At 36.0% G+C, this 13,049-nt stretch overlaps 1 protein-coding gene across 2 annotated transcripts in view; it reads right to left on the reverse strand.

Annotated features, from left to right (window-relative positions):
• Window positions 1-13,049, reverse strand: part of CFAP44 (cilia and flagella associated protein 44) — a 113,135-nt gene that overhangs the window by 10,511 nt on the left and 89,575 nt on the right. For both annotated transcript variants that reach the window (XM_051985300.1, XM_051985299.1), the window contains 4 exons: window positions 11,253-11,363; window positions 10,333-10,463; window positions 8,263-8,379; window positions 2,865-3,066 (listed from right to left, as the gene is read on the reverse strand). In XM_051985300.1, the coding sequence (XP_051841260.1) occupies window positions 2,865-3,066; window positions 8,263-8,379; window positions 10,333-10,463; window positions 11,253-11,363 (561 nt within the window). The remainder of the gene's footprint in view (window positions 1-2,864; window positions 3,067-8,262; window positions 8,380-10,332; window positions 10,464-11,252; window positions 11,364-13,049) is intronic.

The raw sequence follows: 13,049 nt of genomic DNA on the forward strand, positions 1-13,049 counted from the left end.
AAGAAAATAGCCAAGTAACCAGTTATTCTCATCTTTCCCATTTCATATCATATTACTCATATCAAGGAAATGACAAAAATATTTTGTGTGACCAGTTTAGCCTTTAGCCATCATAATGAATTTGGCAACAAATAAACAGCCAGATGATGCATTAGATAGAACACTGAATCTGAATCCTACATTAAACTTTTATTAACTATATGTCTCTGGGAAAATTATATGTCCTGTCTTAGCCACAATTTCCTCATTTGTGAAACAGAATAACAATTCTCAAAGGATTGTTGCTGAGATTTGAATGGAGACAAAATATAAAAAAAATTCCATAAATCTTAAAATGCTATATCAATCCCGACTAGTATTATCATAATTCCTATTTCCATGCCTTTTCATATGCCACTGGACTTGGATTTAAATTCCTTCTACAACTTTCTTTAGCATTTGTCATTTACTTCCTTTCAAAATCTTGTTTGAAGCTTGCTTCCTTTTTCTCTCATACACTGACTCACTTTCTTCTTTGCCCTTTTAGGGCAAATTAGGGCAAAATTAGGATTTTATGTTGTTGTCTAATTGTTTTTCAGTTGGGTTGGATTTCATGACCTCATTTGAGGGTTTTCTTGAAAAAAAAAATACACTGGACTGCTTTACCATTTCCTTTTCCAATTCATTTTTAGTTGAGGAAGTTGAGGCAAACAGGGTAAAGTGACTTTTCCAGGGTCACACAGCTAGTAAGCATCTGAAGCCATATTTAAACTCAATAAGATGAATCTTCCTGAGTTCAGGCCTGGTCCTCTATCCACCACCATGACATTTAGCTGCCTAGGATTTTGTATATAGTTTGCAAAGCTTTAACTCTACACTCAGGCACATATCTCACAGGATTTGGTCCTGTGAACTCCATCTGGCCCATACATAATGCCCAGAGAATGAAGGGAAAGGTGGTTCTTTACATCCTTTCAAAATCTTGGTTGATGTTTTATTCATTGAGTAGTAGGCCTGGAATCACAAAGATCTGAGTTCAAATTTAAATACTCACTAGCTGGGAAAGTCACATTACCTATTTTGCCTTAATCCACTGGGAGGAAAAATGGCACACTACTCCAATATTTTTGACAAGAAATCTTCATGGATGGCATCAGAGGGCTCCGCAAGGTCACGAAAAGCAGATGTGCCTGAATGACTAAACAATAGCAGCAGTATCTGACCTCAAGGCTGACTCTCTACCCATGCTGCCTCTATACACAAAATAAATATGAAATATTTAAGGGGAAATAAATGAATCAAAGTTTTGGAACAGGGTGCTGTATTAGAACTTTGGGAGCAATACAATCTATCAACTTTTCCATATTTGGTGGTTTTCCTTATCCTATGACTGGCAAATTCCTCCCTTCTGTTCTTCTCATCCCTTTGATTCAGTTGTCATCTGCCAAAATGCTATTTCATTGCACACTTTCATCTCCCTTTAGCCCTATAAGACCCCTCTACCTTCCTCTGCTTTCTTCCTCTACTGAGCTCTGTTCTATCATTAAAAAGCTCTCCTTCCCCCTAGATCTCTATCATACTCTTCCATGTTCTGATGGTTTTCTATTTAAAATATTTCATTTCTTTCCACCCCTTCCAAGGCAGAAAGTACATGATATGCAATGTGTTCTTGTACAGTCCTATCTGACTCTTCATGACTCCATTTTATTATTTCCTTCTCCAGCTCACTTTACAGATAAGGAGGAGTTTTCCTGACTCTGGACCTGTTACTCTATCCATTTGCTACCTATTTGCCAACCACTGCCTGAGGCTAAATAGTAAAATAGTAAATAAAAATAAATAAGAAGTGTGTCAGCACCAGTCCTGGGGTGGTGGTTGTGTGAATAGAGGAGGAGAAAATTAGTGGAGGTAGAAACGACAGGATTTGACAACAGAAGGCCTTTGTGGGGAAAACAGCAAAAGTAGCAAATGGGTTTCAGAGCCTGAGGTCTACGGTTACTCAGAGGTCTCTGGAGGCCTCTACTGGAACAATATAATCATTACAAAGAGAAGTTCTGATACTATTGATCCTACATCATTTGATTATTGGCCACTGGGATAATAAGGCTCGCCAGTGCAAGGGATTAGGATCCTTACTGAGCTCGAGAAGAAAAGAGCTTCCTATCTAATAAAGAAGACCTGAGTCCAAATGGGGATTAAAATGGGTATAAAGGAAAAGGCCAGGAACCAAAATTTCTCAGAAACTTGAGCATACAAGAAGCTGAAGGGATTTTAGCGTGACCCAGATGCTGGAGCACAAATTTAAAATCATGGGAGCTCTTCCTGAATACAGGATATGTGCTTTTGACGAGTCCCTGGCCCAAGTTTTGCTCTGATAGGCTGGCAAAAACTGGACCCTTGGATATAAGTTAATGATTTAAGGAATCACTGAAGGAAATAAACAAAAAATGAGTAGTCGGAAAAGTAAAGGAAATCAAGGGAAATCGAGGGGCAGCTGAGTTAGAAGGGCAGCTAGATGCTACAGGAAACCTCCTCTTCCTAAATTCAAATCCAGTTTCAGAAGGCTATTAGCTGTGTGACTCTGAGCAAGTTATTTTACCTTGTTTGTCTCAGTTTCCTCATTTATAAAATGAGTTGGAGAAGGGAATAACAAATCACTCCAGTTTTTTTGTTTTTGTTTTTGTTTTTGTTTTGCCAAGAAAAACACAAATGAAGGGTCAAATACAACTGAAGAACAAGTCATTTTCATCATCACTGCCATCTAAAGCACTTGTATTTATTGGGAATGTTAGGGAGTCAGTGAAAGTCGCTTCCAGTTCTTCATTTTTATCCCCAAAGTTCCTGATTGTTTCTTGATTCAAGCCAGGATCCTCTAAGGGACTCACTTTTGATCTTTTTGGCCATCTCTCTCTTTTCAAAAATAAGCTTTTTGCGCCGTTCCCGGCAATCTCTGTTGAGTTCTTGTTGCTCTATGTTCTCTTCTTGGAGCTGTACAATTCTTTCTTGCAGACGTTGCAGGGCAGTATTAGAAAATACCAAAGCGTTGGAGAGGTCTTGGGGTATTTCTCCAAATTCCACACACTCTATCTGCCGGAAACGACAGGTAAAGGTATTACGAAAATCTATGATTTGAAAGAACACAAAACACTCCTTTTCTTCAATATCTACTGCTTCTAACAAGCCATGGGTAAATCAACAAGCATTTTTTAAATATAATAGCTTTTTATTTTCAAAATACATGCGAAGATAGTGTTCAACATTCACCCAAGCAAAACCTTGTGTTCTAAATTTTTCTCTTTTCCTCCCCAACCCCTTAGGCAGCAAGTAATCCAATATAGGTTATAAAGAAGTGCAATTCTTCTATATATATTTCCACATTTATCAGGCGGCATAAGAAAAATCAGATATCAAAAATGAGAAAGGAAAAAAATGGAAAAAAGAAAAAAGCAAACAATAACAAAAAGTGAAAACATTATTTGTGATCTACATTCAGTTTCCATAATCCTTTCTCTGGATGTAGATGGCTCTCTTCATCATAAGTCTATTGCCCTAAATCACTTCATTGTTGAAAAGAGCCAAGTCCATCAGAATTGATTCAACAAATTTTTTAAGCCTCTACTGTATATCAAAGACTATGCTAAGCTATGGGGATGCAAAGAAATTGAAAAATAAAAACAAAACAAAAACAATCAGGTCCCTAGACTCAAAGATCTCACAATCTAATGCGGGAATAACTATGTGCACAAACAAAATATATACAAGATAACTGGAGATAAAGTCAGGGGAAAGGCATCAGCATTAGGGAGGATCAGGAATGGCTTCCCTAAAGATATTCATCAGTCACTTCTGCAAGAGGAAAAAAAAAAAAGGGAATAAGCATTCATTAAGTACTTAGGATGTGCCAGGCATTCATTATCTCATTTGATCCTCACCATAACCCTGAGAGGTAGGTGCTATTATTGTCCCCATTTTACAGGTGAGAAAACTTAAGACAGGGGTTCAAGTGACTTGTTCAGAATCACACAGTGTCTGAGACTAAATTTGAATTCAAGTCTTTCTGACTCCAGATCACTGTGTTGCCTCATAGGCCGATAAGGTAGATAATATGCAAACAATAATGTGTAATCAAAAAAAAAAAAATACAGGATAAATTGGGAAAAATCTTAGGGGAAAGTACTACAGCATTAGAAAGGACCAGGAACAACTCCCTGCAAATACTCATCTGCAGCTGAGAATAACTAAGGAAATATGAAAGAGCAAGGCCAGGGGCTGAGAGCAGCAATAGCTATATCTTGGTTTTCCCCTTCACCACTCAACTCTATACGGGCGTCAGGGAGGGACAGCAAAATTTCATCTCCCATAAGGGCTGTACCTAATATGATTGTTATAGTCGCTAAACTTTTGTCCCAATTCTGGTTAAAAACTAAAGGTAAATGTTTCCCTAATATAGTAGGAAAATGCTATACAGGTGTCTAACTAGACCTAAATTTGGTTCTACATCTAAATGATGGATTGTCATAGTTAAAACCTCCAGTGATGAATTAATGTGAGGATATTCATAATGGGTAGGCATGGGTGGTTTGGCCCCAGAATCTTGGAAGAAAAACTTGGACTGAAGGGATTATGGTGAGAGCCACTTAGCATTGAATATAAACAATATAATTAAAGGAAGATCCTGTACTTTTCCTTGACGGTCCAGATTGCTGATTTTTTCCTTAGGTGGAAAAATCTTAAGAAAATTTATTTCACCTTCAAGCCAATAAAGCAGGATCAAAGGTAACCAGAATTACTCAAATATACATTATTTAAGCCCATTTCTTCAAAAATAAGATTCTATTTTGACAGAATAAACTATTTCTAAATTATGATAAATTTTGTTTGTCATGATCTTAAAGTCTAGCTCTTAGTTTAATGCAGTTTAAAGCCAATTCTATTGAAGACAGAGATGGTGGGAGTTGGGAGAAGGAGAGAAAAACTGAATAGAAAGAGAGGGAGGGAGGCAAGGGAAGGAGGAAAGTAAAAGAGGAAGGGAGGAAGGGAGAGAAGAAGGAAGGAAGGGAGGGAAAGAGGGAGGAAAGAAAGAGGGAGGCAAGAGAAGGAGGAAGGTAAAAAAGGGAGGGAGGAAGGAAGGAAGGAAAGAAGGAAGGAAAAAAGGAAGGGAGGGAGGGAGGGAGAGAGGGAAGAAACGAGAGAAGGAGGGAGGGGGGAAGAGAGGAAGGGACAGAGGGAGTGGGGAGGGAAAGAAGGGAGGAAAGGGATTCTTGGAAGGGGAAAGAAGAGAGGGTTTGTTTTATGGCTTTACTGAAGATGATATATAAAATGAAAGTCATAGCATCCTCAGAATTGAAATGGCTCACCTTTAACAGGGCATCATAAGTAACCTGGGCATAACTTTTCCTAGTGACTGCTTTATATGGCTGACAGATGGCAAAAGACAGTGTTTATTATGTTCAATAAAATAGATTTAATAAACAATCCTATTCTTAGTAACAGGACATTAGAAACATTGACTTATGATGTGATTTTAAGGTTTAAAAAAGGTATAAACTGATTATAGCCTTTGTCTTTTTCATTCAGGTGCATAGATGCCTGAAGGAAATGAGCTAAGAGGTTGTCTGCTGCAGACCATTCTGTCTCAAATCAAATTTATTACACCCTCTATTCAAATAATAACTAATTATTATATAATACTTTTTGGTTTACCAAGTGTTTGCTATCTCTTTACTAATTTGATTATAACAACCTTTAAGACTGATAATGTAAGCATTATTTAAATTTCCATTTCTCAAATAAAGTGGTTTAGCCTACAGAGAGATTAAAGGTTGTACTTCAATTAAGTATTAGAGAAAGTATTTGAACTCCTAATTCTAAATCCAGTGTCCTTTCTACCATTCCACCATAGATCTTAGCACTGGGAAGATTCTTTAAATTTATCTAGGATAAACCCTAAAACAGGAATACTTGACAACCATCTTGCCTTCCCATGATGCCCTCCAGTGGCAGAACTAACCAAAAGCAGGATAAGCTGATTTCCAAAGCAATGAGTTGTTTGTTTGTTTGTTTTCCCAATAAAATAAAAACAATTTTTAACTTTTTTTAAAATTCTGAGTTCCAAATTCCCTCCCTCTCTCCTTCCTATCTCCCCTCTTGTGGAAGATTACATGTGCAATCATGAAAAATATTTTCATATTAGCCATATAGTAAACACAAACCTAAATAAACAAACAAATGGATGGATAAGTGAATGAATAAATAAATAACCAAGAAAAAAATGTTTTTTAAAGTATGTTTCATTTTGTATTCAGACTTCATAAGTTCTTTCTGTGGAGATGGATAGTATTTTTTATCATGCCTTTCAGAACTATCTTGGAGATTATTATATTGTTAAGAATAGCTAAGTCATTCAGAGATGAACATCATACAATATAGCTGTTACTGTGTACAATGCTCTTCTGCTTCTGTTCACTTCACTTTGCATCTGTTCATATAAGTTTTTCAGGGTTTTTTCTCAAAGCATCCTTAGCATCATTTTTTATAACACAAAAGTATCCCATCAAAATCAAATACCACAACTTGTTCAGCCATTCCTTAATTGATGGGCATCCTTTAATTTTCAATTTTTGCCATCACAAAAATGTTTTTGTGCATATGGGTCTTTTTTTTTCTTTGATCTCTTTGGGATATAGATTTTATAGTGCTATTGATGGGTTTAGGTGTATGCAGAGTTTTATAGCCTTTTGGGCATAGTTCTATAATGCTTTCTAGAACATGTTGATCAGATCACAACTCCACCCATCAGCACATTAGTGGTTTAATTTTTACTTCCAACATTTGTCATTTTTCTTTTCTGTCTTATTAGCTAAACTGATAGACATGAAATGGTACCTCAAAGTTGTTTTAATTTGCATCTCTCTAATCAATAATGATTTAGAGAATTTTTCATATGATTATAGATAACTTTGATTTCTTCTAAAAACTGCCTGTTCATATACTTTGACCATGTATCAATTGAGAAATGCCTAATATTCTTATATATTTGACTTAGTTCTTTATATAGTTGAGAAATAAGGCCTTTATTAGAAACAACATACTGTAAATTCCTTTCCCTTCCCCAGTTTCCTCCTCTGTCTAATCTTGCATTGGATGACATTGGATTTGTTTATGCGAAACCCTTTTAATTTAATGTAATCAAAATTATCCATTTTATTTTACATAATGCTCTCTGCTTCTTGTCTTGTCATAAAATTTTCCCTTATCCCTAGGTCTGACAGATAAGCTCTTCCATGTTCCCCTAATTTGCTCAGGATATCACCCTTTTTGATTTTATAAAGGTGTGAAATGTTGGTCTATACTTAGTTTCTTGCTAAAGAGCTTTCCAGTTTTCCCAACAAATTTTGTTAAATAGTGAGTACTTGTCCCAAAATCTTGGCCCTTAGGGCTTACCAAACACTAGATATTTGTAGTCACTACTGTTTATTGTGTTACCTAATCTATACAACTAGCCCACCAATCTGTTTCTTATCCAATACCAGACCATTTTAATAATCATCACAAAGCTTTGAGTTCTCAAGGACACTCGTCTGACCACCTCCACTTCCCACTTAAACCCACTACCTTTACATTACACATACTCACTTGGTCTCATGCACTATCTTCCTCATGTTGTTACAACTTCTTGTAGGGAATGGAATGTATTATTTTTCATCTTTGCATTTCTTTGTTCAGTATAGTATCACATAGATTTCTTAAAGGGTCAAGACTTTTATAAGGGTGAGAATTCCAAATGTGGAAACTTCCTCCAATACAGATTGGAAACTTTTCTGAAACTTCTATTTTAAGGAAATTTTTTGGACTACTGTGACTTTAGGTGATTAACCACAGTCATACCACCTGCATGTGCCAGATAAAGGATCTGATGCAAGTTCTTTTGGACTCACGTGCTGACCCTCTTTCCCACTATGATATGCTGCTCTCCCCAAAGTAGGCACATGATAAACATGTGTAGAATCAAATTGAATTTGATCCGAACAGACTTGGGATTCTCAGAAATGTAGGGATATGTTCCCTTTAGTGGCCTCTGACTCTCTTTTTGAAATAGCTTGAGTTTACTGTGCTCAGAGTGCAGATGCAAGCCCAAACTTTTCATAGGAGAAAAAAGTTTTATAGACAATCAGAGTCAGTAATTAGGTGGATTTTCTTCCTTCCTTCCTTCCTTCCTTCCTTCCTTCCTTCCTTCCTTCCTTCCTTCCTTCCTTCCTTCCATGTAACTGGGTAGCCCATTACCTGGTGTAACTTTAGAGGTATCACCACAAGCAGTTCATTCAGTCTTTGCTGCTTCTCCCGCTGATAAGCCTCAAGGGCATCTTCTGCTGTTACCAGATTGGCTGCCACTACTTTTACCTGTGGAAAGTCACCATGCCTGAAATCAATCATAAGTGAAATCTAACAACCCCTAATATTTATACATTGTTTAAACCTTTATTTTATATGGATTATCTGATTCTCCCAATAACTCTGTGACTTGGTTGATATTATCTTTATTCATAGATGAGGAAACAGAGCAAGAGAGATAAAGTGACTTGTCAAATAGCTATTAAGCATCTAAGGCAGAATTTCAACTCAGGTCTTCCTGATTCCAAAGACAATTCTATCAACTAGCTGCCTCTGAGAGAATTCATCCTGGATTTCATAAACAGGCCATCACAGAGGATCGATAAGAACATGTCAGCTTTACTGAATGTTCTTCTTTTGGAAGGTTACATTTGATAGTCTGAAAAGATTCCATTAATTTTTTCTTCGTTAAGTTCTGATGTATAGTTCTTTCTTTTCATCCATATGCCCCAGGGATCTATGAATATCCTGCAGTTCTCAGAGGCATCAATCAGGGATCAGAGAAGTTCTAAATGTCCTCTGGACTTTCTTGCTGGACCTGGAGTCAGGAAGACCTGAATTCAAATGTGGCCATAAGACACTTATCAGCGGTGTTACTCTGGACAAGTTACCTAACTTATGCCTGCCTCAGTTTCCTCTAATGTAAAATGGGAATAATAATACTACCTACTCTCCAGGGTTGTTGATTCTTAATAAATGTATATTCTCTCTCTCTCTGTCCCTCCCCACATGAGTAACATCAAGGTGAAAAAAAAAATCTCTGTAGGATACCTACTTCATTGTTTAGTTTGGGGTCAATAACACTCAATTAATTTGTAACTTGGAGGGAAATGACTAACAGAAAAGATGATTCTATCAGGGAAGGACAAAACTTGGAATTCAAATGATGAATTAAAATGCACATTCTTCATCTTTTGTAAGACATGCAGTTTTCAAATAATTTCCCCTTTGGAAAAGGAGATGTAGTTTCTTCTAAAAAGAAACCTGAATATGAATAAAGTTGAAATGGGGTTGTTTCAGAACTACTCAGAGGGAAATGAAGAGGGAGAGAACAAAGTTACTTAATCATCACACTAGTCTTCTGGAGAGGAAAGAGAGAAAGAAAGAAGAAGGAAAGGAAGGAATGGAGAGAGAGAAGGAGGAAGGAAGGAAGGAAGGAAGGAAAGAAGGAAGGAAGGAAGGAAGGAAGGAAGGAAGGAAGGAAGGAAGAAGGAAGGAAGGAAGGAAGGAAGGAAGGAAGGAAAGAAGGAAGGAAGAAAGAAAGAAAGAAAGAAAGAAAGAAAGAAAGAAAAAGAAAGAAAGAAAGAAAGAGAGGAAGAGAGGGAGGGAGGAAGGGAGGAAGGGAAGAAGGGAGGGAAGAAGGGAAGAAGGAAGGGAGGAAGGGAAGAAGGGAGGGAGGAAGGAAAGAAGGAAGGATGGAAGAAAGGAAGGAAGGAAAGAAGGAAGGATGGAAGAAAGGAAGGAAGGAAGGAAGGAAGAAGGAAGGAAGGAAGAAAGAAAGAAAGAAAGAAAGAAGAAGAAAGAAAGAAAGAAAGAAAGAAAGAAAGAAAGAAAGAAAAAAGAAGGGAGGGAGGGAGGGAGGGAGAAAGGAAGGAAGGACAGAAGGAAGAACAGAAGGAAGAAAGGAAAGAAGGAAAGAAGAAGAAGGAAAAAGGAAAAAAGAAAGAAGAAGGAAGGAAGGAAGGAAAGAAGGAAGGCTGGAAGAAAGGAAGGAAGGAAGGGATGGAAGGAGAGAAGGAAGAAGGAATGAAGGAAGGAAGGAAGGAAGACAGGAAAAAAAAAGAAAAGGAAGAAGAAAGTCCACACAACTACTGACTCTGTCCTTAAAACTTTTTTCTCCTATGAACCAAGAAGAACTATCTAAAACCTAAAACCTTTATTTGTAAGGGCTACCATGGCAACAAAGTAAAAGTTAATCTATAATCAGAAAGGGAGGTTGGAGAAGTTAAGAAGACATGGTACTTTTTTGCCCATTGCTTCATATTCTTTTCTGAGATTTTCGAGTATTTTCTTCTCATCAGTTAAGGCCTCTTCAATATCTAGCCTTTTCTCTCGAAGCTGAAGAGTCATTTCATAAAGGGCTGGGTCACAATCTGAGACACAAAGGTACATAAGATGGCTTATTTGATACAGAATTCAGAAGTTCTAGGAATCTAGCCCATTTTGAAATTTGAAATTCCATTTAATGACCTGCTGCTCATTCTACTATAGTCACTCCTAGAATAGACAATAATAACAATTATGTTAACCCCTCATCCACGTGAAAATACCGATAACCCTTGTTTTCCAAGGACTATTTATTAGAAACTTATATAAAATGTCCCAAGAATATTAGTGAAGTTTAAAGTTTAATCTCTTAAAAGTATAATAAAACTTTTGGTACATCCTAGATGAAATATCCTAGAACATCAAATAATTTTTTTTCTTTACTAAAATTATTCACATACCAAGAACATTAAGGAACTTGACCTCTCTTTGGAGCTGATTTCACCAAACAACAGTGAGTACAATTAACCAGGATTACTGAAAAATGAGTACAAATTAAAGTAACCCAAAATATTAGCAATATAGGAAATCAAATAGGTGCTCAACAATATAGTCCTTTTGGGAAAAATACAAATTTTCATTTTATATATATATATATATATATATATATATATATTTTAAATTGCTTTGCGCTGAATAATAATAACTTTAGACTGAGACTTTTCTAGAAGTGATTCAGCTAGGAAAGCTTTCCATCAATTATCAACTGGGACACATACCTATCAGCTATTATCTTAAAAATAACTGTTGAATTATATGGTCAGACTATAATTGCTGTATTCAATTAATATGGTACAACCATATTACAATATGGGAATTAATATGGTATAACTTACTTGCTAAACCCATGCTTTCATCAAAAGCTTCATCTTCTGATTCTGATTCCTCCTCACTACTTTCAAAACTGGACTCCTCATCACTGTCTTCTGGGCTACTCTCTTCTTCTTCTGAAATAAAAATATATCTTTGTTAAAAGCAAGTTTAAAATAGATCTATTAGGAACAACTACAAAGGAGAATTTCAAAGCCTTGTCTATTCCTTGAATTTAAGAAAATAAACAAAAAAAAAAACAAAACAAAGTATTTTCATTCATTTATCCCTATTTTGTCCCCTAAATTAAATGAAAGTAAAATTAGTATACTGATTCATTATTCTTGCTTATGTAAGGTTAGGATTAATTAAATTAATCAGTCAAATCAAATCATTCCACCCCAGTTAAAATGTGTCAAGATGTGTCATGATATTTATTAATAACAATAATAAAACCTAGTATTTTATAGTTCTTTAGAGCTTGTAAAAATGCCTTGCAAATATTTCATTTTACCCTCACAATTATTAAAATGCCCATTTTACAAAAAGGGAAACTGAAGCAGACAAAGATTACATGATTGGTTCAGGTCACACAGTCGGCAAGTGCTTGAGGTGTGATAAGAACTGAGTTCTTCCTTACAGTATATCCAATGAATCACCTAACACAGATTTGTATTATTCACTAGAGGCTATAAACAAGGCTTGGACACTTGTATAGGTGCAAGAGGAAATATATTCAGATAGGCTGAAAGTCTTGGACATGCCTTTTGTGTTTCCTATAAAAACTAATGGCAGTATCAAAGACTTCCTAAAAGAGATGAGCCATAAGCATTCATTAGCTAGTTCTCTATTATATTTGTAAAAATAATATTATCAGTCTCTTCAGGCACCATTCTATTCTAAGCATAAATGCCAGAATACTCTCTATAAACACCACTTTTAAAATGTCACTGTTAGGATCCATGACTTGTGCCTATCCTATGAAATCTGAACTATTCATTTCAGCAGTATTCATAGCTTCAATTCCTAGCATTTTTGACAATATTTAAACAAATAAAGTTGCTCCAAAAGTAACCATTAGTAGGTAACCAAGAGCTATGACATAACAAATAATAATAATAGTTATTATTATTACATATATCACAATAATGATAAGTTAATTTTATTAGCTATCTACAGTGAACGTGTGTCAACAATAGATTGACAAACTTTTACAGCCATTATTTCACTTGATCCTCAAAACAGCCGTTTAAGGTAAATGTTCTCGGTTTTATACATGACAATTCTGAGGTTCAAGAAAAGGCTAGGTGACTTGCTCAGTTTCACATAACTAACAGGTTTCCAAAGCAGTTTGAATAGAGTATTCCTGACTCCAAACCCAGCATTCTAGCCAAATGACTTCATGCTACTTCAGATGCTTCATCAGAGTCATAGTAAGTAATCAAAATTAAGGGGGGTAAGGTTGAGGGGCAGTGTCAACTCAGAATAACAACATCAACAAAAGATGGGGTCAAAATGCAGGTCAAGATCAAAATCCCAAGGCCTAAGTAACAGGAATCAGATGCAGAATAAAACAAAATTGAATTGTTTGATAGGAGTGTCTGATTATGTTCTTCCTTTTGAAAAAAAAAGTTTATGATTTATTACTGATTGTATTCAAATAATTTGGACCTGAGAAGTTGGGTGCTCCAGTATTATAATGGGAAGCAGCTTTTTGTAAATAGAAATCAGGAAATCAGGAGGATATAAGTTCAAATCTTATCTCAGTTGCTTACCAGCTGCAATACTGCAAAAGTCACCCCCTCACAGCCTCAGTTTCTTAT

The sequence above is a fragment of the Antechinus flavipes genome, chromosome 3, assembly GCF_016432865.1.
Source record: "Antechinus flavipes isolate AdamAnt ecotype Samford, QLD, Australia chromosome 3, AdamAnt_v2, whole genome shotgun sequence".
Taxonomy (NCBI): domain Eukaryota; kingdom Metazoa; phylum Chordata; class Mammalia; order Dasyuromorphia; family Dasyuridae; genus Antechinus; species Antechinus flavipes.